The sequence below is a fragment of the Caretta caretta genome, chromosome 3, assembly GCF_965140235.1.
Source record: "Caretta caretta isolate rCarCar2 chromosome 3, rCarCar1.hap1, whole genome shotgun sequence".
Classification (NCBI taxonomy): domain Eukaryota; kingdom Metazoa; phylum Chordata; order Testudines; family Cheloniidae; genus Caretta; species Caretta caretta.
The window spans coordinates 2,857,029-2,880,839 of NC_134208.1; the positions used below are offsets into that span (position 1 = coordinate 2,857,029).

The 23,811-nt window shown below is 45.2% G+C and overlaps 1 protein-coding gene across 4 annotated transcripts in view; it reads right to left on the reverse strand.

The window, feature by feature from the left end:
* Nucleotides 1–23,811, reverse strand: part of ASXL2 (ASXL transcriptional regulator 2) — a 246,614-nt gene that overhangs the window by 119,456 nt on the left and 103,347 nt on the right. For all 4 annotated transcript variants that reach the window (XM_048846047.2, XM_048846048.2, XM_075126275.1 and 1 more), the window contains 2 exons: nucleotides 19,198–19,306; nucleotides 12,907–13,066 (listed from right to left, as the gene is read on the reverse strand). In XM_048846047.2, the coding sequence (XP_048702004.2) occupies nucleotides 12,907–13,066; nucleotides 19,198–19,306 (269 nt within the window). The remainder of the gene's footprint in view (nucleotides 1–12,906; nucleotides 13,067–19,197; nucleotides 19,307–23,811) is intronic.

Consider the following 23,811-nt stretch of genomic DNA (forward strand, 5'->3'; position numbering starts at 1 on the left):
CTGGAGTTCCTAAAGATGCATGTGTCATGTACCTTTCCCGACCATCCAACGTTGATGTCGGTGAAACATCCCTTGTAATCCACCTGTGCTTGCAGCACTATTGAAAAGTGCCCCTTTCGGTTTATGTACTGGCTGCCAAGGTGGTCCGGTCCCAAGATAGGGATATGCATTCCGTCTATCACCCCTTCACAGTTAGGGAACCCCATTGCAGCAAAGCCATCCACTATGACCTGCATATTTCCCAGAGTCACTACCCTTGCTAGCAGAAGCTCACTGATTGCCTTGGCTACTTGGATCACAGCAGCCCCCACGGTAGATTTGCCTACTCTGAATCGATTCCCGACTGACCGCTAGCAGTCAGGCATTGCAAACTTCCAGAGGGCTATCGCCACTCGCTTCTCAACTGTCAGGACAGGTCTCATTTTGGTATTTCTGTGCTTCAGGGCTGGGGAAAGCAATTAGCAAAGTTTCATGGAAGTGGTCTTACTCATTCGAAAATTATGCAGCCACTGCTCCTCATCCCATACCTACATCATGATGCAGTCCCACCAGTCTGTGCTTGTTTCCCAGGCCCAGAAGCGATGTTCCACAGTGTCAACAAGCCTGGCTGCCACTGTCAGTATGTGCGAATTGCTCCATTCCAGAACAGCTATTTGCATGGCATCGCATTCTTCTGCGTTGCTGCTCCTGGCTAAGCTCTGCAAATACCGCAGGATGATGCACAGGGTGTTTGTGATGCTCACAACAACGTACAGCTGAGCGGGGTCCATGCTTGCTATGCTATGGCGTCTGCACAAGTAACCCAGGCGTAGGCACGAAAATGATTGTTTGCCGTTGCTTTCAGCGAGGGAGGGAGGAGCCAAGTGCATCATGGGAGGCTGACGATATGTACCCAAAACACTTCACAAAAATGTTTTTGTCCCATCAGGCATTGGGAGCCTAACCCAGAATTCCAATTGACAGCAGGAACTGTGGGATAACTGCCCACAGTGCATCGCTCCGTGAGTCAATGCTACCCATGGTAGTGGGGATGCGCTCCGCCGATGGAATGTGCATAGTGGGGACATACACCACCTATTTTGTAAAATCGGAGGCTACAGGTCCATTTTAATAAATTCAACCTAATTTCATAGCGTAGAAAAGCCCTTGGGCTGACCCAGTATGGCCATTCTTATGTTTGCTTTATAAATTTTCCCATCACCACTTTAGTCTGCAGATGCTGGACTCTTTTGGAGCGGGAAGGGAGCGTCACAGTAGAAGAATACGGTTTGCAGTCTGGTGAAGATGCTGCAGTTTGTCATCATCCAATTTCTTTTTGTTAAGTCTTCTTACACTGAACGAACTCCCAGCTGCATTGCTGTGATTGTGTGCATTCACTGAGAAGAAAATTGCTCCATGGTCGAGCACACAAACTACAAAGGGGACTGGGCAAGACATTGGTGTCCAGGCCCACCCCGTACATCCATTTCTGGGCTGCAGAGAGATGGGTGGGGGTGGGGGTGTAGGGAAATGTTAATAAGACTCTCTGGGATCAGGTCACTGTCTGATTTTCTCGCAACATCTGAGCTCGCCTGCCCACCCCCACCCCAGACGGGACTGACAGTATCAATGGCTAAGCCCAGGAGGAGGGAGGGCCCCCCAAAAGACAACAAGGCCCCAAACACTTCTACTACAGGGAACTGTTGTCCAACACAGCCCTCTTACACACCCACACACGCACAGCGAGAGTCTCCAATGCCTTTAGCCAACACGCTACCTGGCCACTCCATTCGGCCCACCTGCCTGGCTGAACTTAACCACTCCCTTAACCACCCAATGGCCCTCCTCCCTGATTGACAGTGTGCCCAGGCATCACTGTACCCAGCCACATCCCCTGGGACCTGTTCCTCTGGCTGACACCATACCCAGCTACCCCACACAACCCCAGGGTCCATTCCCCTGGCTGACACAGTACTGAGTCACCCCCCTCGGTCCCACTCTGCTGGCTGACACCATACCGAGCCCCACACTCCCTCAAGACTCTCTCCCCCGGCTGACACCAAACCCTGTCATGCCCACCAGCAGTGGTGAGCTAGAACTGGTTGTTGAATTTAGAAGCCCTTTTAAAACTGGTTGTCCCTCGCGGAACAACCGGTTCTAAAAGGGTTTCTAAATTTAACCGACCAAAAGTGGTGCCTTAGGCACCGACTCCAAGGGTGCTCCAGCTCTGGAACACCGAAGGGGAAAATTTGGTGGGTGCAGAGCACCCACCAGCAGCTCCCCACCCCACCCCAGCTCACCTCACCTCCGCTCTGCCTCCATCTCCTCTCTGAACGCGCCGCCGTGCTCTGCTTCTCTGCCCCCCTCCCCGGCTTCCCGCGAATCAGCTGTTCGCGCAGGAAGCCGGGGTGGGCTGAGAAGCAAGCGGTGGCTTCCCGCTCAGGCCCAGGGAGGCACAGCGGAGGTGAGCTCGGGCGGGGGGGGGGGGGCGGGGGGGGCGGGGCACGAGGAGGGCCGCACGCACCACAGCAGGTAACCCGGGGGTGGGGGGGGGGGGGGCGCGCAGGGGAACCGCTCCCCGCCCCAGCTCACCTCCGCCACCCTCAGCCTAAGTGGGAAGCTGTGGCCTGCTTCTCAGACCTCCCCAGCTTCCCGCCGAACAGCTGATTTGTGGGAAGCTGGTGGGGGGGGGGGGGAAGCGGAGCGGGGCTGTGGGTTCAGGGGAGGAGGCGGAGCAGAGGTGAGCTGGAGCCAGGCACGGGGAGCTGCCTGTGGGTGCTCTGCACCCACCAAATTTTCCCCATGGGTGCTCCAATCCCAGAGCACCCAGGGAGTCAGCGCCTAAGGCGCCACTTTTGATGTGATCAGTGGGGGAGCAGCCGCTCCCACTGCTCCCCCCCCAGCTATGCTGCCTCGCCCCTAGGAGCCGGAGGGACCTGCCGGATGCTTCCTGGGAGCTGCCCCAGGTAAGCACTGCTGGGACTCCCCACCTCGCCCCCCGGCAGGTGCCTCTGCAGTGGCCCACGAGACCCTCCTGTCCAGTTCTGGGGGCAGTCAGGGGACAGGGGAGGGGGGTGGATGGGGCAGGAGTCCCGGGAGGCGGGGGTGGGCAACAACCCCTTCGTGGGGTGAGGAGGGAACCCGTTATTAATATTTTGGCAGCTTATCACTGCCCACCAGGGCCTATACCTCTGGCTGATACCGTACCATGCCCCTTTCTCCCGCCGACAGGATTTACTCTTCTGCTGACACTGTACCCTGCCCACACATACATGGTGCGGCCCATTCCCCCAGCTGGCACTGGCCAAGAACACAAGAGCAGCCCCAGCAGAATAAGGAAGATCCAGTCCTCCCCCAGTTTATAAATCAGGAGCTCCTGGCACCACACATTGAGGACAAAGCATGGAAGCCTGAGTGCCAGTGGGGAACACAAGGGGGAGGGATGAGCCTATTTGAGCAGGAGTGGGCCAGCCCAAGGGAACAAGAGGCATCCTAGAGGCAGGATCACCAGTGCCAAGACAACATGGGGGTAGGCACAGGTCAGACAGACAATCAGGCTAGGTTCCAGCTGCCTCAGAACAGAGCAACAGGTTTCCACTCCCCCGGAGTCTCTTTGCAGAGATCAAAGCACTTCTGCAAGGGGCCATGGGAGGCAATCGGGAAGCAGCACAGTTTGAGATGTGTGGTATACAAAAGATTGCTACACAGTCACATGTGCGCACAGTTTACAGGGAATGCTGCTTGTTCCCTTTTTTGCTTCTTTATATGTATTAAGGCCTGAGAGGTTTCCTGCCTACACACTGCCAAAAATAAAGTGTGCTGTAGCGTAATGTACCTTAACATCATAGGGTTGGAAGGAGCCACAAGGGTCATCTAGTCTAACCCCCTGCCAAGATAGGGGATGTGTTGTGTCTAAACCATCCAAGACAGATGGCTATCCAGTCTCTTTTTTTGAAAATCTTCAGTGAAAGAGATTCCATGACTTCTGTAGGTAGTTTATTCCATTGTCCTACTGTTCTTACAGTTAGGACTTTTTCCTGAGATTTAATCTAAATCTGCTATGTTGTAGTTTGAACTCATTGCCTCTTGTTCTGCCCTATGTGGCAAAAGAGAACAACTTTTCTCTGGTTTGGGATGATTTGTTCTTGGTAAAGCCATGCTGGCTGCTAGCAATCACCCCTTTGTCCTCCAGGTGTTTGCACATAGAATGTTTTATACATGGCTCTAGTCACTTCCCAGCTATTGAAGCCAGGCTGACTGGTTTACAGTTTCCCAGCTCCTCCTTTCCCCCCTTTTTAAAGATGGCCACTATGTTAGCTCTTCTTCAGTCTTCCAGGACCTCGCCTGTCATCCATGAGTTTGCAAATATTATTCCCAGCAGTGCTGAGATTTCTTCAGCTAATTCCTTCAGCACCCCAGCTGAATAGCAGCAAGCCCTGCTGACTTGTATTCATTCAAATGAGCAGAAGATCTGACATGTTCTTCACTTAACCCGAATTGCATCTCTTCCCTTTTGTTGTCTATGGTAACTTCATTAGCTGTCTGGTCACTTTATTTTGTGTGTGAAGACTGAAGCAAAGTAAGTATTGAGCAGTTCTGCCCTCTTATCTTCCATTACCAGTTCACATTCTCCATTGAGCAGCAGGCCCACACCATCCCTGATCTTTCTTTTTAGTCTGACATATTTGGAGAACCCCTTCTTGTTGTGTCTAACATTTCTTGCCAGTTGTAATTCATTCCTTGCCTTAGCTTTCCTGACTTTGTCCCAACATGTTCATGCATTTCCCATGTATACATCCTTAGTGACATGCCCCTCCTTCCATTTTCTCTATGGATCCCTTTTGGTTTTTAGATAGCTAAAAAGCTCCTGGTGCAGACATATTGGTCTCCTGTGCTTCTTATCTTTCCTCTGCATCAGAGTAACTTGATGGTGAGCCTCTAATATTGTATCCTTTTGCCCCCTTCGACTCCTTTTCTTCCTAATTGGTCTTTCCATGGGATCTTGCCTACTATTTCTCCTTTCCATAGGATCCTGAATTTATCAGATCATGATCACTTCCTCCCAAGTTCCTGGAGGAAGTGATCATGATCGGATAGAATCCTGGAGAGCTAATGAAATAGGCACACCACAAGAGAGTGAAAGTTGAGCAGTTGAGAGAAGGGATATTAGTCAAACCTCATCTGCACACAGAAGGTGAACTGGTTTAACAGCCCTTACCTCTTGTCCCTTAATTGAAGGAGTAACCATCCACAGCCTGCAAGACAGGTCTTCCAGAAACACCAGGAAAGACTACAGTTGACCTTGCTGATGTCTCAGAGGCAGGTTCTCAGTCTGGGAGCTTTGACCACCCTGTTCTTTCCATATTGCTAAATAGCAAGAGAGATCCACAGTGGTCTAGACACGTTAAAGGCTGTAATGGGATATAAAAGGTTGAGAACCTTGCTCTAGGGGTTGACAACAAGCAGGAAAAAGCTTTAAAGGAAACCCCACTCATACGTTTAGGCTTTCTTTATCCATCAGAAAGAAACAAGAAGGGGCACAAGCCCAATTTAAGAAAGAAATACTTAGCAGGTCACCTTTTACATTACCAACCTGTTTGAATTCAACAAGTCAATGAGTCAGACGTCTGAAGCTTGATGGACATTGATAAAGAAAATTAACATATGGAAAGGTCAGATATGGAGTATAACAAAACCTATGCAGAAACAGAGTTTGCAATATAATCTTGCAAGAGTCAGTTATACACCATGCCCTTCAGTGAGAATTGAAATACCCTTGAGAATCCTAGCATGAAGTCCTGGTCACCTCTTCACTTAGTCTTGCCTTTCTGTTTATTCAGTACTTACCCCAACTAGCTGATTATCATTTCCACATTTTATCTTCTAGCCAGGGTATGGTTAACACAGGACTTCATGGATGACACCAGGGCTACGTTGATTTATCAGAAAAGGGGTGATGAAAGCTGCAGCTTCTTCTAACCCCATCTGTGTACACACACAGTAGGGGAACAGTCTAGATTGCCACATGTCAGGTCACCCTTGATCTATGTAATTGAATCCTGAAGTTGCTTCTGAATTGACATTCTGGCAGGATGAAGCAATACAACTGTATACCAGAAGCAAACTCACATCTCCAACACAGTTACCTAGATAATGGAGCTATCTTGACACCTCTATTTCTAAGACACAGATTTAGTCACCTCTCTGTTAGAGGTACCATGCTTTACAAAGGGAGGGCAAGCTTTTACAAGCTGCTGGCTTGCTTTGCTACTCTTTATCATGATTCCCATGCCTCTTTTTTCAAAAAACAAAACACAGAAAACAAACAAACCCAACAATCCTTCGAACACAGATACTCAGAACAATTTACATGAGAACTGGGTTAGAGGAGAATGCTACGGGTAAAGGGAAAAGGCAGATGACCCTTACTCATGCACACTCTCCATAGCTCTTTTTGGCTCTGATCTGGAGTTCAACTATCAAGGGGGTGGAAAGGAGAAAATGAAAGAAGGAAAATAAAATGCACCCTCAATTCCCTCAAAAAAAACAAACAAACAAAAAAAACCACTGTCCCTCAATCAGACCCCAGAAATGCACCAACATGCAATGCCTGACAGTCACACTCGGCCTCCCCCTGGAGGCTGCAGACCTCAGCTCTTCTTCGGATGCTAGTCTCCTTTGCTTTGTTCACACTACTGGTAGCAATGGTGGGAACCCACCTGTAAACAGGTCTCCAGAAAGCTATGTAATCACTGCATTGTATAGAGCCATTCTGGAGAATGTTCGTTTACATGGTGCCTAAAATACCAGCATCTGCCTGGAGCCCTGTTTAGACTTGGGCTCCCACCCCAGTGCTGCCATCATTGGAGCTAAACTTGTGGTCGCCATTTTTTTAAATTTTAGGAGAAGTTTCTTATGGTAGACACAGCACCTTTAGCTGGCAACTAAGTCTTCTGGAGTGACAGAACTGCAACGTTATTGGAGAGATGTAAGAAGAGATTCAATGAGCTGTCAGTGGGAACGAAGCAGTAAGCAGGTCTGTGAAACACAGGAGTTGAAAATGCAGGACAAACTGGTCTTTTCTGACCCAGGCATGGACCAGGAACCCATTGCGCAAGGAGCTCTATAAACACAGAACAAAAAGACGGTCCCTGCCCCAGGACACTTACAATCTAAGTAAGAGACAAGAGACAACAGATGGACATAGAAAGACAAGGGAGTATAGATGAACAACCAGACAGCGTTGGTCAGTATGGTAGGAAGTGGTCTCAGCATAGCAGCAGCCTAGCCATTGTCACTTTTTTTTTTCTTTAAACTTGCATCACAGCAAAGGAGAGTTTTGAGAAAAGATCTGAAAGTGGATAAAGAGGTAACTCTGTGGATGTGTAAGGGGAGCATCTCCCCAAGCATGATGGAGCAGCATGCAAGAAAGCATGAAAATGCTTGTTTGTGAAATTAACACACGGGCAATGGAGACTTGCATATCAACTGATTTGAAGTGAGCCCATTGACAGCTCGATAGCGAACAAGAGATGACAGGTAGGCTGGGGATTGACTGTAAGGTCCTTGAAAGTGAATATAAGCAGCTTCTGTTTGATGCAATAGAGAAGGGGAAGCCAGTGGAGGGATTCAAAGAGAGGGGTGACATGGTCAAAGCAACACATTTATACAGTATAGGAACTAGCTCACTGATTTGATTCCTCTCCACCCCTCCGCCCCCACATATAGAGAGCTACTTGGGCCCAATCTACAAGGAGTATCTAACACATGCAGTATACAAGCTATGCACAGATGAAGTTGAAGTTCTTAGGGTAGCATTATTTCAAACTAATTGTTGTAGGAGCTGCTGTGTTTAAATGCGGAGATTTACCAAGAGGTACATGAAGTTCAGACAGCTCTGGAACAAGTGGCTTTAGAACAAAGTTGTTAAAATACATGAATAAAATTATATTAAAAATACTCTTAACATACTCATGGGTTTGGCTGTTAAAACCACAGCATGGCTAAAATGGGAGATTTTTGTAGCAGACAGTACGTATCTACAGAACAGAGTAAACCATTTCATAACATTCTAGTTCTGCAAATTATATCAGGGCCAGGGGGAAATATGAAGCTCCTTTGTACTAAAACTGTAGAGATCACACTTCTGTTTTATTATGATTGTAAAATACCCATTGCCTTAGATACTCTCCATCTTCTTGACTGCTTTCTAGCCACATCCAGTGCCTAGAAGCATTTCAAAGTACAGCTATGATTTTGCGGTCATAGGCTGCAGCATAAACTATTCTTCATAGCTTGCTTCTAGCTCATGGTACTTTTCTTCAGCTCAGATTTTGGGTTACAACAGAAAGTGTTAGTGCAACCAGATCAAAAAGTTTAATTTGTGCAAACTGGCATCCTGTGATTGGAATTTGGCTGCTGTTACCTTTCTTAAGACCATAACAGGCCAGATCCAGATAAAAGCTAGGAAGAATAATAGTTACCATAGAGCTGGTGGTAACATAAAGAGGATATAAAGTCCAGCTCTAATTTGCACTTGGAAGATGCAAGACAGCGTAAGATATAATCTTGTGTGTACCACTAGGAACTGGTTCCATTCATCCTGGTCATCTAAGGAATCCTCTCAAGGGATGACTGGTGTTATGGGGTAAGGAAAAATGAGCATGGAATTTATCTTACTCAAGGAAAGATGAGAAGTCATTTGCATCTGTTTCAACGTTCTTGGGACAATGAATGTTGACGGCGGCCTTAGCATCTGAGTTAAAGCACAATCTATTTTTAGACTGGAAGTGTGGGAAGTTTAGGATCTGATTTTCAGAGGTGATGGGAAAAGGTATCATCTCAGTCCCATTCATACCAGGAGCCAAATAAATCCTGTATTCTCTACCTGTCAGTAGATGTAGCTGGTTCCTCTGAGGGAAATGAAGTAGCAGAAATGCTGAGCGCCCTCTTCTGAGTAAATTCAGAGGGAACAAGTCACCAGCTACTTCATACTGGGCGTTTGAGTCAGTCACACTGAATCAAACCAGCCAGTAGTCCATTCAGTCTCATCTCCTGCCTGTGTCAGTGACAACACCCAGATGCTTCAGAGGAAGGTGCAAAATCCCTGTGTTGTACAACTAAGGGAAAGTTTAATACGGGAAAGTTTCTTGCCAAACCCAAACAATTAGATTTCATGCTTCAGAGTGTGAATTAAGTGTTGTCTTTTATCGTTGGCCTCTCAGTGCCGCAGTATGCCCAGGCTGAAGAAACATTACATTAGGTAGCAAAATTGCTCCTCCCTTGAAGCAAGGATTTGATTTCTTAAAATAGAGGTTTTATTTGAGTCTTGGTAACCTTATTCTGGGTACTAAACTTAGCTTCCTTGTTTAAGATTCTTGTATTTTTAAGGCCAGTAGAGACCATTCAATCATTTAGTCCAGGGGTGGGCAAATTTTTTGGCCTGAGAGCCACATTGGGTTTCCGAAATTGTATGGAGGGCCAGTTAGGGAGGCTGTGCCTCCCCAAACGGCCAGGCGTGGCCCAGCCCCTGACCCCTATCCGACCCCCCCATGCTTCTCGCCCCCTGATGGCCCCCCGGGACCCCTGCCCCATCCACCCCCCTCCCCTCGCTCCCTGTCCCCTGACCACCCTGGACCTCTCACCCCTGACTGCCCCCACATCCAACCCCTCCTCTCATTCCTGACTGCCCCCCCAGACTCCTGCCCCATCCAACCACCCTTTCTCCCTGTGCCCTGACTGCCCCCGGAACCCCTGCCCCTCACTGCCCCCCCCAAGACCCTGCCCCCATTCAACCCCCCCCTCCTTCCTGACTGCCCCCCTGAGACCTCTGCCTCCATTCAACCCCCGTTCCCTGCCCTCTGACAGCCCCCATCCACCACCCGAACTCCCCCGCCCTCTATCCAACCCCCCCTGCTCCCTGCCCCCTTACTGCACCGCCCAGAGCGCCAGGACAGGCAGGAGCTCGCAGCCACGCCGCCCAGAGCGCCAGGACAGGCAGGAGCTCGCAGCCTCGCTGCCCAGAGCATGGCATCAGCGGCACAGTGAGCTGAAGCTGTGGGGGAGGGGGAACAGCAGGGGAGGGGCCGGGGGCTAGCCTCCCGGGCCAGGAGCTCAGGGGCCAGGCAGGAGGGTCCCGTGGGCCATAGTTTGCCCACCTGTGATCTACTCCGACCTCCTGTACAAACACAGACCATTAAAATCCATCCAGTTATCCCTGTATTATGCCCAATAACTGGTGTCCCATTTCATCCCAGGCAGTGTTTGGGGTTCAGATGGAGCCAGTAGAGGTGGCAATGTTATCTGGATCCCTCTCTCTGGCCCGGTCTGGTCAGGACATCCCTCAGGATTAGGATGAAGAAGGTCTGGGGTCGCAGAAAATGGTGGGTGTGGCAACCATGATGGTGAAGCTTGCTCCAGTAGCCTCCGTCTATTCTTCCATATTCCCCCCACCCACCACCCTGAAATGTCTTTCTTTTAAGACCCAGAAAGGAAGTGATGGGTGGAATAGCCCATCCCTGCATTATATTTTTGTCCCCCCATTAGGCCTAATATCCAACACATCAATTCTGGTTCATTGATTTCTGGTTCCATATCTTTTGTTTCTAAGAAACATGGTTGCAACATTGTCCTTGAGGTATATTAACATGGCCTTTTCTGCTTCTCTGTATGGTTTTCTTGCACCTGTTTATAACATTTATTACTGAAAACTTTTTCCATTAACATTTGTTATATGTTGCTGTAATCATCTTATGAACTTTTATATACTTTTTACAATTGAGCTCACAATTAGGGTAAATCTGTAGGCCCAATTATCACAACAAACACACACTCCTTACCATGGCTATGCTGCAATGAAGTTATGCTCCTTATTCCTCATTAGAGCCACTGGCCACAGAACTGCATTTTCTGGAATGAACCAAGTCCCATGGCACTTAATACACCAAAATCAATAAAGACATAACCCCTTTGCTGAAGATCCAGACAATACCTCTCAAAATGATTCAACAGCAGATAAAAAAAACAGCTAGCAAAGAAAGATCAGCCATTGCATTTACACTGAAACTAGTTACTGTAGTTCTTCCACAAACTGGTTTGCTTCAGTTCACTTTTGCTGACCCATTTCTTTCTAAGAATATGTAAGGCACATGTTTCAGCCACGCTTGAGACAACATTGTATGTGAAACAAGTAGTCTGGGACTAAGACTGGAAAAACTTTTATGAAAGGAACAGAATGCAGATATGGCACAGTGCATTCAGTGTCTAGAATGTAATCACATGTGGTAGGATGAGAAAAGAATATTGTAAAAAAAGGTTGCATAACACGGGCATGAAAAAAGAAAAAGGAAAGAGGGGGAAATGGTGTGTCAGATATGAACAGCAAATGGAACCCAAAAACTCTATTTAAAAAGACAGATGAAAAGCGATCTTTCAAAAACAATCCTTACCTATGTTACTAACACCTCCTTTCTTAATTAAAATTGAATTAAAAAAACAGTATTGTTATCTTTCTGCATTTCACTTCGCTTGGACAAAGAATATTGAGAGGCAGCATTATTTGGGGAAATAGCACAGACTCAAGAGTAACACATGGTCCACACTACTAAGCAGGACCAGCTTGCCTAAACAGGCTAGGCAGGTGGGTAGTTGTGATCAGAACGCTGATTGCCTGAGAACTGCACGCCCAGATCGTCTGAACTAAAAAATTCTATTATTTTTGTTACCCCGTCCTACCCTTCCGTCCCCACACCTCACATTTTTAGATGCAGGCTCTTTGGGGCACGAGTATCATTTACCAAATGCTTGTCCGGTGCTTAGCACACTGGAGCCTCAGCCTGGATGAGAGCTCTAGACACGACCACAATATATAGTCTCTGCTGCTTATGATTCCATAGCATGGCATATTTCAGTTCACAGAAGGAGCTGCAATGGCGCCATGAAGTGGAGAAAACATCAGGTTTAGGAGAAAACAGATGGTAAAACATGATATTTCCTCCACTTACCTTCATTGAGCCATTGTAGCGGCTCTTGACAGTGGAAACAGGAATTGCTTGTGATATCACCAGCAGCATTGGACTCCAATGACTTTGCTGGGAGAAAAAATGACAGTCCAGGGACAATTAAGTTTTCTTTAATTTGTGTGTAATTACTGACAAGGTACATAAATCAATTTTCAACAAAACATTGAACACGTAATAAATTAGGCAATGTCCAAGCTTTAAATAGGGTCCAGTATCATGGGACATGGCAAGACAGAAAAACACTGCCCATGGGTGCTGGAACTAGGGGCACGGGGGGTGCTGCTGCACCCCCTGGATGGAAGAGGATTCCATCATAACACAGAGTTCATGGTTTGGTTCAATGGCTCTCAGCACCCCACCACTATAAAAATTGTTCCAGCACCCCTAACATTACAGCAGGGCCAGTCCAAATGCTTTTTGGACAGGTAAGCAGGACAATTTTCAGCCCCAGATTTTCAACACCACCACTACTCACCGGCATTACCACCGCTCACCAGCAGCTGGAATTCCCCGTCTCACCCAGTGAGGCTGGAATTTAAAGGCATTGTCTTCCTGCATGCAGGGGATAGGGGAGGAAGGTTGGTGTCTGCTTGCACTGGGGAGGATGTATATCTGCTGTGGCCTGGGCTTGTAGCATAACATACTAGCCTGTGACTCAGACAGAGCTCCCAAACACAAACTGCTACATGCAGATGCCTTTCCAGGAAATGCTATCTTGAGCATGGTGCAACATGAAGGAAACATTCCTTCATCTGGTGAGCTCAGACATGAACCAGATAGGGGGAAGCATGCTTTTCATGCAGTTTTTCTTTAGCAAGCAACAGGTGATCTGTACCAGTCTCAGTGCTTTTTGCAGACACTTTTAGGCCTAACACATGGCAAAGTCACTTCTGAAGGGGCAAATTACCTTTCCTTTTCCATCTGCTTTTCTTCCTGTCTTTGTTACTGCCACCATCACTGCTACTCCTGCTGCTGCTACTGTTCTCCGAGCTGTGAGAGTCTGACTGCGCGTCACTGCTCTCTTCTGAGCCGTCAGACAGCTCTTTTAATCCGTCTGGAACATCCTTCTGCAAATGAAAGAAAATCAGGTGGAGTCAATGTGACCTACTCCAATTCCATGAAAAAATGTACGGGAAACCAAAAGAACCTCAAAGGAAAAGAGTTTCAGTATTATTTACTAAGCACTGACAATGGTTTCTTCTATGCAGCAGAGTGATGTCAGAGACAATCCGCTTCTCTGGCTTCTCACACCCCCACCTGGCCCTGTAACAACTCATACAAAACGCTGCCACTAAACTCCTCTGTCTTGCCTGTCACTCATCCGGCCATCCCTTTATATTTTTCTGTCACCACATTCAATTGCTCTGCCTTCCTTACATACCTGTCACTCTCTCATTCCAACATCCCCACCTGCCACCTTGCTCACCAACACCACTAACCTTAACTATTTATTACCTTCCCTTCTGCAGATGTAAGCCCCTCTTGAACAAGTTCTCTATGGGTTGTATTCCTGCTCCCTAACCACTATGTCTGGCCTTAGATTGTGAACTTCCCTGGGAAAGGGGCCATTTCTTGTCTGTTTGAAAGCACCTAGCCCAGGATAATAAATCTTCCTCCACCACCCAACCGCAACAAACAAACCACACAATATAATCATTCTATTATTTATATAACATCAAAAGTGTGCAAAGTGCTTTACAAACAACTTGGAAGAGGACATTATCCCTTCCCCTGATGAACTTAGAATCCAAAGAGATTACTGAAGAAGTGGGTTTTTTACCCACGGAAGCTTATGCCCAAATAAATCTGTTAGTCTTTAAGATGCCACCGGACTCCTTGTTGTTTTTGTGGAAACAGACTAACACAGCTACCCCCTCATACTTGACACCAAAAGGAGAATAGCGGATGAGCCATAAAAAGTAATTGATTAAGATGGGGGATTTAGCACAATTCTTTCACATTTTTTCCGGGGGACAGGGGACCATTTTGCATGGGACTATTTTTTAAAATCCAGATTCCTACCTATCCAGATGTCAATTCCCATATCCAAACACTGATGCCAGCCTTCATTGCCCACTTCAATTTTTAAACAACCACCTTTCATGTAGTCTCCCAGGCTGCCTCTTACACTTGGCAGAAGCTCCTCATAAATATCCACAAAGCCTTTGTCCTCCTTTAAATCCCTCCTCAAAACTCTCTTTTGCAGTGATGCCTATTAAAAAAAACTTTACAATGGTTTGGACAGCTGGTGTGCTAAGACCATGGCTCATCAGACTGTCCAGTATGGTCTCATTGTTTCCTTGTGCTTCCCCATCTGTTTGAAGGGCAAACTAGGGTTTCTAAGCTTCATGGCAGGAGTGTGTTTTAAGTTGAAAGCCTAACTGCCTGGGTAAGGGAGAATGTGCCTTTATTGAAGAGGACCTAGGGCCTGATCCAAAGCTCACTGAAGTCAATGGAAAGAGTCCAACTGACTTCAGTGGGCTTTGGATCAAGTCCATAATGACCAGTAATATACGGACATAGTTTGACGCAGAAGTGGACCTGGCAGCTCTCTAAGTCCCTTGTAAAAACAAATGTCAAATTCACTGAATTATTACAGTCTGCGCATGTGTGGGCGCATCTGTGTTTTTGTGCTGAAAGCTCAGAATGACAGCCTTGCAGACCAAAGTCCTGTCTCCCCACACAACTGTTACAGCACAGGCAGTGAAAGTTCCACGCATAGACTGCCCTTTAGTGATGACCATAATATATTTTGGCCTGAATTACCACAAGGATGCTAGTTAGTTCCAACAGGTTTCATGATTCTTCTGATGTGGATTTTTATTATTGTTAACATCTTTTTGCAACATTTTTCCTGTAATTGTCTGTCATAAATATAAAGAGACGGGTAACAACCTTTATGTATGCAGTAACATCAAATCCCTCTTGGTCAGAGGTACAGAATCACTTACCTGTAGGGGGTTAATCAGTTCCAAAGATGGACTGGCTAGTGGTCACGTTGGACAGCACTTGAGTCTTGAACCAACCTCTCACCAGCCAGTTGTCCAGGTGTGGACCTTCTGGTTTCCTCAAGACCACCACCACTGCCATACGCTTTGTGAAAAGATGTAGAGGTGCAGGCAGGACTGAAAAATGGTAGTTGGGTTGGTTGACCAAAACACGGAGAAATTTCCTGTCGCTCTGACATATTGCATCATGAAAATATGTACTCTAAGTCAAGGGCAGGGTCCTGGTCACCAGAATCCAAGGAGTGGCTAATGAAAGTCAGAGTGACCAGGAAAACTATTTTCTTTAGGCATTTGTTCAACTTTTACAGATCTAGTATGGGTCAGATCTTTTACTTCTGGGATGAGCAAGCAGCGAGTGTAAAAACCAAAAGCCAGGATGGTTTGTTGGGCCTCCTAAGGGAGACCAGATGGCTGGAGTCACAAACATCTGCACATCTTAATGGCCGATACCCCAGCACTAACTGCAGAATCACAACATCCAAATCCACTTTCAGTGAGGTCCAGGCCACTAATTTTCTCTCATCCACCATAGTGAGGAACTATCCATCCTTAAGCTTCAAGATACTGTCCCAGAGGTTAAAGTCATAGCAACCCAGCAATGCCTGCTGATTAGCAATCCTGAACTGCAGTCCAGCTGCTGAATAACGTTTTCTGCCAAACAGATAGCGCTTCATTGCATCCTTTGCTTTCAGAGTAAGATGCTTGCTTATGCTTGCTTGCAGCTGAAACCACCAATGACCACCAACAGGGGAGAGGGTGTAAAAATGTTCAGATTCCTGTAAGGGGAGAGCAGACCTTTCTGCTGGGGGGAGGGAGGAGGAGGCATTAGGGAAGATGGAGTTTGCCACAGCACTTTGGTGGGCTCTTGGATAGTCTTATTAATTGGGAGTGCCAAATGTTAAGATGTCGACAAGTCTGTGGGACCTCTCTCAAACCTTATCCACCTGACTATCCCAGGCAGAAGCCACCCTCTTTAAGAGGTTCTGATGGGCTCTATAATCTTCAGATGGCAGTAAGGAGCCCTCCACTACCACTGCCTTGTTGGGTAATGAAGAGGAGGAAGCCAAAGCTGGCTGTGGTGAGGCCTCCTCTGGTTCTTCCAAGGGGAGATTCATCAGAGCAATTTCCTCTTACTCAGTATCAAGCCATGTATCAGGAGTTTCCTGCTGAGATGGCTTTTGATGCCTACTTAAGGAAGTAGAGCAAGAAGGTTTCGGAGACTATCTGGAGGCAGGGGGAAAACCCCAATGGTTCCAAAATGGCCATTGGTAAGGCCCTGGAGCCCAATTTCTTCCAGGCCATGGATCTCTACTTGCTGGCCACCACAGAGCCTCCAGTCACAGGAGAGTTGTGAGCTATGTGATGTAGCTGTGACAAGTATTAGCTGACCTCCAAATCTGACCAAGTATGTGTGGTTTGGGGGTGGGGGTAGAGGGGACGCACCTGTTCCTGTCTGAATCATAGAATATCAGGATTGGTAGGGACCTCAGGAGGTCATCTAGTTCAACCCCCTGCTCAAAGCAGGACCAATCCCCAACTAAGTCTGTGCCAGGTATTGGTGTTGCTAATCTGGAGAAGATGGTATCGAAGAGATCATCACTGGTTTCCCTCTGGACAGCACCATACGATGAGGTTCTCAGGTGTCCAGAGGAGCCCACAGTACTGAACGCTGAAATGAAGAAGCCAGGAAATATTTATTAGCAGTTAACCGTACCACTGGATTCTTGATCCCTAGTACAACCAGTACCAAGAGATTTAGCAAATCATATGCCATAGCATAAACTTCCAGAGTTGACGGCACCAGGATAGTACCTTGCTGCTGAGTCGACAAGGACAGCACTGTTGAACTAGATGGTTCTGCTTCAGGGTCTGGTCTCAACAGGACCTGTTCTCAGGTCCCACCTGAGTAGATTATTGCCTTGGGAGTGCCATGGCCTTGAGTGCACTCCATCATCTTTTTCAGCATGCTTGCTGGACTTAGGTGCCTGGGAACTTGATTGCCCAGATACTGAGTCCTTTGAAGCTATGTTCTGGGTGCCTCTTCCTCATTCTCAGGGAGAGTGACTTGCATTGGGGTTCCACCAAAACAAGAGGAGCCTTCCTGCACCTGCTCCAAGCAGAAAAGCTCCGAGGATGGGAGCAGGGATGACCATCAGAAGAAATTTAAGTCTGGTCTCCTTGTCTTTTTTGATTCTTTGTTTAAAGACCCTGAAGCAGCAACTGGACTGAGGTTGCTCACTCATATCAGATTCTTGCAGGACTCGCAGGTCTTGAGCCTGGTGACTGAGGCATGCCGCAGCACCAAAACCAGTACCAAAGGGAATCAAAGAGCACAGAAAAACCTCACTTTATTAAAGAAAATTTAATACTATTGCTTACTTAACGCACACTATGACTAAACTTGAGCACCACCTATATACAGACAGAGGGGAACCTTGCAGTAGCTAACAACGCTCCAACAACGGTCACAACCAGTACGAAGGAGTGGTGTGGGGGAGGCTCTTTCCTTTATACCATATGCAGTGGCATGAGACAGCAGAGGGCACATGTGCCACCCTGATGGGTACCGCTGAGGACAAAAATCTCCAACAGTGCACTGGGTGTGCACATACTGAAATGGAATGGACATGTGCAATCACCTGAATAAGAACTAACTATTCCTAAACTAACATTAATATTTACAAAACAATAGAACAGCTAAAAGAGATGCATCAAGATGCGGACACCGTGCAGCCCTGTCTCACCGTTACGGATAACAGGAAGGAAGTGAGTAGCAGTTGGGCTGCTCTGCCCTTCATGCCTTTGGTACAGGAGCACAAGAACATGTGTGGCTGCCAAAAGAGTCTGATCTTAAGCACATGCGTGCCAAGAATAGTGTTTATTATAGAAATATCTAGATTTAGACAAGCACCAGAAGAACTTTTAGTTTACATACATTGATGTCTACTTCTCCTTTTTCAATTTGTTATACATTGCTTTTTTAATTCTAATTGCTGCCTTCACTGTCCCTGCTAGCATGATGGGCTCTTAGCTAAAGTTGTCCTTTTTCTTGAACGTGTAATTGAGACTTTCGGGCCATCTAATAAACTCTTCTTTAATTCCTCCCAACTCTCAATTACATATTTCTGTTAAAATTTTTCCTCCTGATCAATTTTGCTCATAATTTTCCTCAGCTGTAGGAAACTTGCCATTTTAAAGGCACCAAGTACATATAAATGGTAAGTTTATATATATTATATAATTATATATGTATTCTTGGTGGTCCTCTCCTGTGTTTGCCTATACTGAAGATAAATCAGGTCACAATCACTGGTCTCTAGGTAACCACCTGCTTCCAGTCCAATGATCAGTTCATCCTTACCTGCCATAATGATGTCCAAAATAGAGTTACTTCATGCTGAATGCAATATATTCTGTGTTTAGAATATTATCTGTAATTTTTAAAAACTCTACTGACGATTTACTAATGGATGCCTGAGACCTCCAGCATATTTCCCCCAAACTCAAGTCCATTCATTACACACAGGTGCCATTCTCTGGTTACATATAGGTGATTAAACAAAGGGAGTGAGTTTTCACATTTAATCTATGGAAAAATCTATAGCGGTGCCAGAGGCTGGTTAATTCAGTAGTGTTATTGGAAAACAAGATTTCAAATAAAGATTTTAATAGTTTACAAATTAGACTGATTCCAAATAAAATAATCCTAGGGTTCCCTTTTTAATAAGTTCCCCAGCTGGGGGACTGGATGGTTTGAGTCAATTGGTAATGGAAGAAGGAATTCTTCAGCCTAGGTACAAATCCAGATTAATGGTGACAAAGTTATCACTTGATGGCTAATAAATGGGCTACATTCAGTGAATGTGTCAGCCTTGTTCCTAGGGAACAGGAATTGATATCAGCAAATTAACATCACCATTAGCAAGAGTTGGCACCCCTTATTTTCAGTCTCAGCCGAGAGGTGAAGGACTGCTAAGGCATGAAGAGTAAACATCCTTCTCATTTGGAGATGGTCCCTCAACATCAGGTTTGAGGCACACTGGGGAAGCTTCTATTGCAATTGCTTATGCTGTTGAAGATCATTGGATGAGGAGCATTTCACTCTTCAGGGCTATCAATCCACCACTTATTAAAATGGCTAAAAGTTCACTAAAGATTTTAGAGAGAGTTCTTCCAGCTGAGACACTTACCTTCAGTGTGTACACTCCCATTCTCCCTGGGACCTTATAGAAAATGCCCTCTTCCCCTCGGGAGTTTGTATGCAGCATAGCATTCAGACATGCAAGAGGAGAAGTCCCACTGAAAACAAAAGCACAGGATTAGCCTCTAACGTTGAAGGAACACTACTAAAGATGATGTTTACTTGGTCAATATTAGTCCTATTAGTCATTTGCTGAGAAACAGGAGTGAGACACTAATGGTCTCTCATTGCCTTTAACAGTCAAACTGTAAAGCATGCAGAGGTGGAGTGAATCCAGCCCCAGCGGGGAGAGGAGCTGAAGTTGCTATGTCCAAGCAATGTTAGGACCGATTCAATATGCACTTGTCCCAGTCCAGGGGGAAAGATTCCTGCCAAATTTAACATCTCAGACCCTCTCTTCAAATCCTGAGCTAACGAAGTAAATATACCCATGGACAGCTTTGTTTTTAAACACCCTAATTTATTAATATCCTTCACCTTCAAACAGTGAAATTAGAAAATCTGTAGGAGAAAGTAGTACAAAGTCTAGTTAGATGCAGAGAGCGAGAGAGAAAGAACTTAGAATCATAGAATATCAGGGTTGGAAGGGACCTCAAGAGGTCATCTAGTCCAACCCCGTGCTCAAAGCAGGACCAATCCCCAATTTTTCGCCCAGATCCCTAAGTGGCCCCCTTGAGGATTGAACTCACAGCCCTGGGTTTAGCAGGCCAATGCTCAAACTTAATCTGCTCCTGTTCCGTTTTCCTTGAGTTGGGAGCAGAGGAAAGACACTGGCTTGCTATATTGTAGTGGAGCCAAAAATGGGAGACAAACAGCTACAATAACCTCAACTGGGGCTTTTGTGGGGTTTGCAGAGGAGAGAAGGTGGGCATAAGGCTGAAACTCGGGTGGGAAGCTAGCTTCAGAGCAGTCAAACTTAGTTTCAAAAACAGATAAATATTCAGATCACTATTAGGAATTTATTCTTGGATTTGCTGTGAGCTGTATGCTATGTGGAAAAATGCCAGGTGGAGAGATACCAAAAGCTGTACGTGTGTGTGTATAATTATGCACTGTAATGAAATAAGAGATGAGGGATAAGGAAGGGAGAGGAACTATGAAACGTTGCCCACCGAGAAAACTAGTATATGGTGTTTGGATCCTTAATTCTGGGCCACTAGAACTGAAACAGGGAGACCCATATGGGTGCTTTTCCCCTGCTAATGCTGCTTTTTCCCCTGTGCAATTTACACTTCATACTATTCTAAGTTTGCAGGCAGAAAAGTTGGGTGGATAGGGCATGAGACAAGGAGTCAAGTGACCTGGCTTCTATTCCCAAAGCTACCACAGATTAGGCATGTGAGCTCAGGTAGGTCACTTATCTTTTCTGTAAAACAGAGATGATACTTACCCCCTATGGTAAACAATTTTGAGATCTACATATAAAAAACACTGCAAGAATTAAGTACGGATAAGACGCTTCTATCTTCCAGTCCCCCACCACTCCTATACAGAAGTACTACTCAAACTGTAAACTGATTCAACATTCCAGATCAGATACATCTTTCATCTTTTAATCTGTAGTGAATAAACTTTACTATAAAAGTTTACTTCTACAAGGCTAATTTTGTTAAGTTAGCCTGTACCTCCCCACCCCTGGCTCCATTTGGGATAGGGATAAGAGAGGAAATCTGGGGCAGAAGACAGTACACAGGAGGTTCAGCACATATGCACTCCAGAATTATACATTAACACATTAAGTGCTAGTTATAGAGATAAGACAGTTTAGTAGTTAATCATCATTCATTTCTATTACAGTAGCATGCAGAGTCCCCAAACAGATCTGGGTTCCATTGTGCTGGGTGTTGTACAAACACATAGGAAGAGACAGCCTCCCAAAACACTTGCAGTATAGGTTAAGATAACACACAAATTGAATACAAAATGGAGAGTCAGTTAGGATTTTTACTGAACTGTTATACTGCTGTAGTGCCTACAGGCCTCAATTGAAATGGGGGCCCCATTCTGCTAGGTACTATGCTAACACATAGTGAGAGACAGTCCCTGCTCTCGAGAACTTACTGTCTGTATCGATAAGAACATGGCTGGGAGGGGAAACAGAGGCACAGATACATGAAGTGACTTGCCCCACTCACATAGCAAGCCAGTAATAGAGCCAGAAATTTAATCCAGGTCTCCCGACTCCAAGTCCAAAGACCTAGATCTTAAGGACTGAAAGGACCACTAGATTACAGTCTGACTTTCTATATAACACAGGCCCTAGAATTTTATCCAGTTACTCCTGCATTGAGCCCAGTGATCCGAGTTCTGTCCCAAATGTAGCCATGTTTCAGAGTAGCAGCAGTGGATGTAGCCATGGATTCTGCAGTCTGCAGATTCAGTTTATGAAACTGGACAGGTTTTCTGGAGAGCTTTTGGAAACAAATTTGTTTGTAAAATGGCAATTACACCTTACGTCTCTAACTACCCTTTTGGCTTTACTAATGCTGTGGGCATATGCAATAGTTCTCATAAGTTTCACTTCTTATAAAGCTCAAAAGGGATGGTACCTCTGTTACCTGCTAAACTTCTAGCAGCAAAGGACTACTCTAGTCTTTCAATATATAATTCCCTACAGAATTAGTCAGACTGATCCACACAGCCAGTATGCTCAGGCATTGTGTCGAGATCCAGAAAGATCTTCAGTTCATAATAAAAAGCTTCAAAGCATTTCTGTGTCTGCCATCTTAACTGTTTAAGGAAGTGTTAACCTAGATTACTTTCCAGCTATCCCATTTTTGTCCTTCATTGTAGCACCTTTAGGATTCCTTGGTGAGACACTGCAGATTGAGGCAAACACACAGAGCCAACTCTGAACTACCTTTATTAACAAGCAGGAAGAGAAACAGTATACAAGTACATCTCGTTACTTGTCCAAAGTTTATAAGACACAACAACAATTGAAGCACCTAAGCAACATCTATAAAGTATCATAACATCCTGAGGAAATTGAGGCCAACACAGCACATCTAGCAACTGTACCAAGTGCAATGTCCAGCCTGAAAGAGTATGTATGCACACAGAAGCATTCACAATGTTGCCAAAGTGCTACAGTTTTTCATTTTTAGAAGCCAGTGTTTTATCCATGGCAGTTTCCACATCATTTTAGAGAACACTGGGGCCTTGCTCATAGCCACTGTTATTCATTATTTCTGTGTGTCTACACTCATTCTCGTGTGTTAACTATTCCCCAGCGTACCATATTTATCAATTCTTTGGACAGGTATCTTGTGTGTGTTTGTGAAGCTCCATGTATATTAGGCACTATGTTAAATAAATTTCTGCTTGCAGTCTCTTCTTCAGGATTATTGCTTTCAAAGTTTATCATGCCCATTGAATAGTTGTGTACTGAATGTATTAGCTTCCATTGACACATTTGCTAATTTCCATTGGTACTTATAACCACTTTCCCCCAACACTCATGCCTGAACTATGATAGTGTGTACTGGACTTATCTGCATCAGCTTGGAAGTTTATTTGGTAGCCTTCAAATATCCCAATTTCCCTCACTTAATAATATCTTCTGAAAATTTAACATGTTCCTTATCGCCTCCTCCAATTCATTAATGAAAAGGTTAAGAATTCAAAGAAGAGAGAATCGACATCCAGTATAATAATAAGATAACTTCTCTATCTGAAAAATTTAAATAAATATATTTGGGGGGGGGAGGGGGAGTTGCTGTGAGGGTTAACTAAATAGCATTTATAATATGCTACAGAAGGACAAACTGCAAAGGATTGTTAAGGGCACTCAGTAATAGAAATGAGAAAAAGTACTGAGGAGTTCTGGGCTCTCAGCCCTCTGCTCATTCCTCTAAATGACTTGACTATTCAGGTGAGTTATGGACATCCTGATATTTTGCTAGAGTGGCCAAATTTAAATCTTTGTTAGTTTAGATTAAGGTATACTAAACATTCTAAAAAAATTAAAATCAAACAGAGAAGCCTAACAAATTCCTGTTGTGCATACATGCCTCAATGATCTCAATGAGATTAAAGAAAACCAAGTTTCAAGAAAACTGGTTCATCAGAGTTTTATGTGAACAAGGTTTCTGGTTGAAACATGCCCAAAAATGGTTTTTGTTTCTAAATGTGTATATGTTTGCACAACGATAACATAGCTCCATGGAAAATTTCAACCCAGGGGGGATTTGTTTATTGGACTAATAGTCCACACTTTATTTAGAAATGGTTTATAACAGATAATTGAGGTTATAAACATCTTACAGACATGAGCAGGATATGTTACAGATCTGCAGTGTTGTAGATGGCCATAAGCAACTCACCTTTTGGACTAAATTAACCATGACATCTATTAAACATTAGCTCTATTTATAAATGGAACCTTAATATAAAATATGTCAGAGTAATGAATATGTAGACATTCATTACACATAATCGCTGCAAATTGGGATTTTTTTCAGTTTTTGCTTTTGAATACTGCTAGCTTTATTTTTTAAAATTAATTTCCCCTCCTTCACTCTGTGTTTTTGCATCTGAGTTACATAGATATGAAGAGTGTTTTCAGTTTCCCTCCCTAACATTTTTTGCATTCAAAACTGGA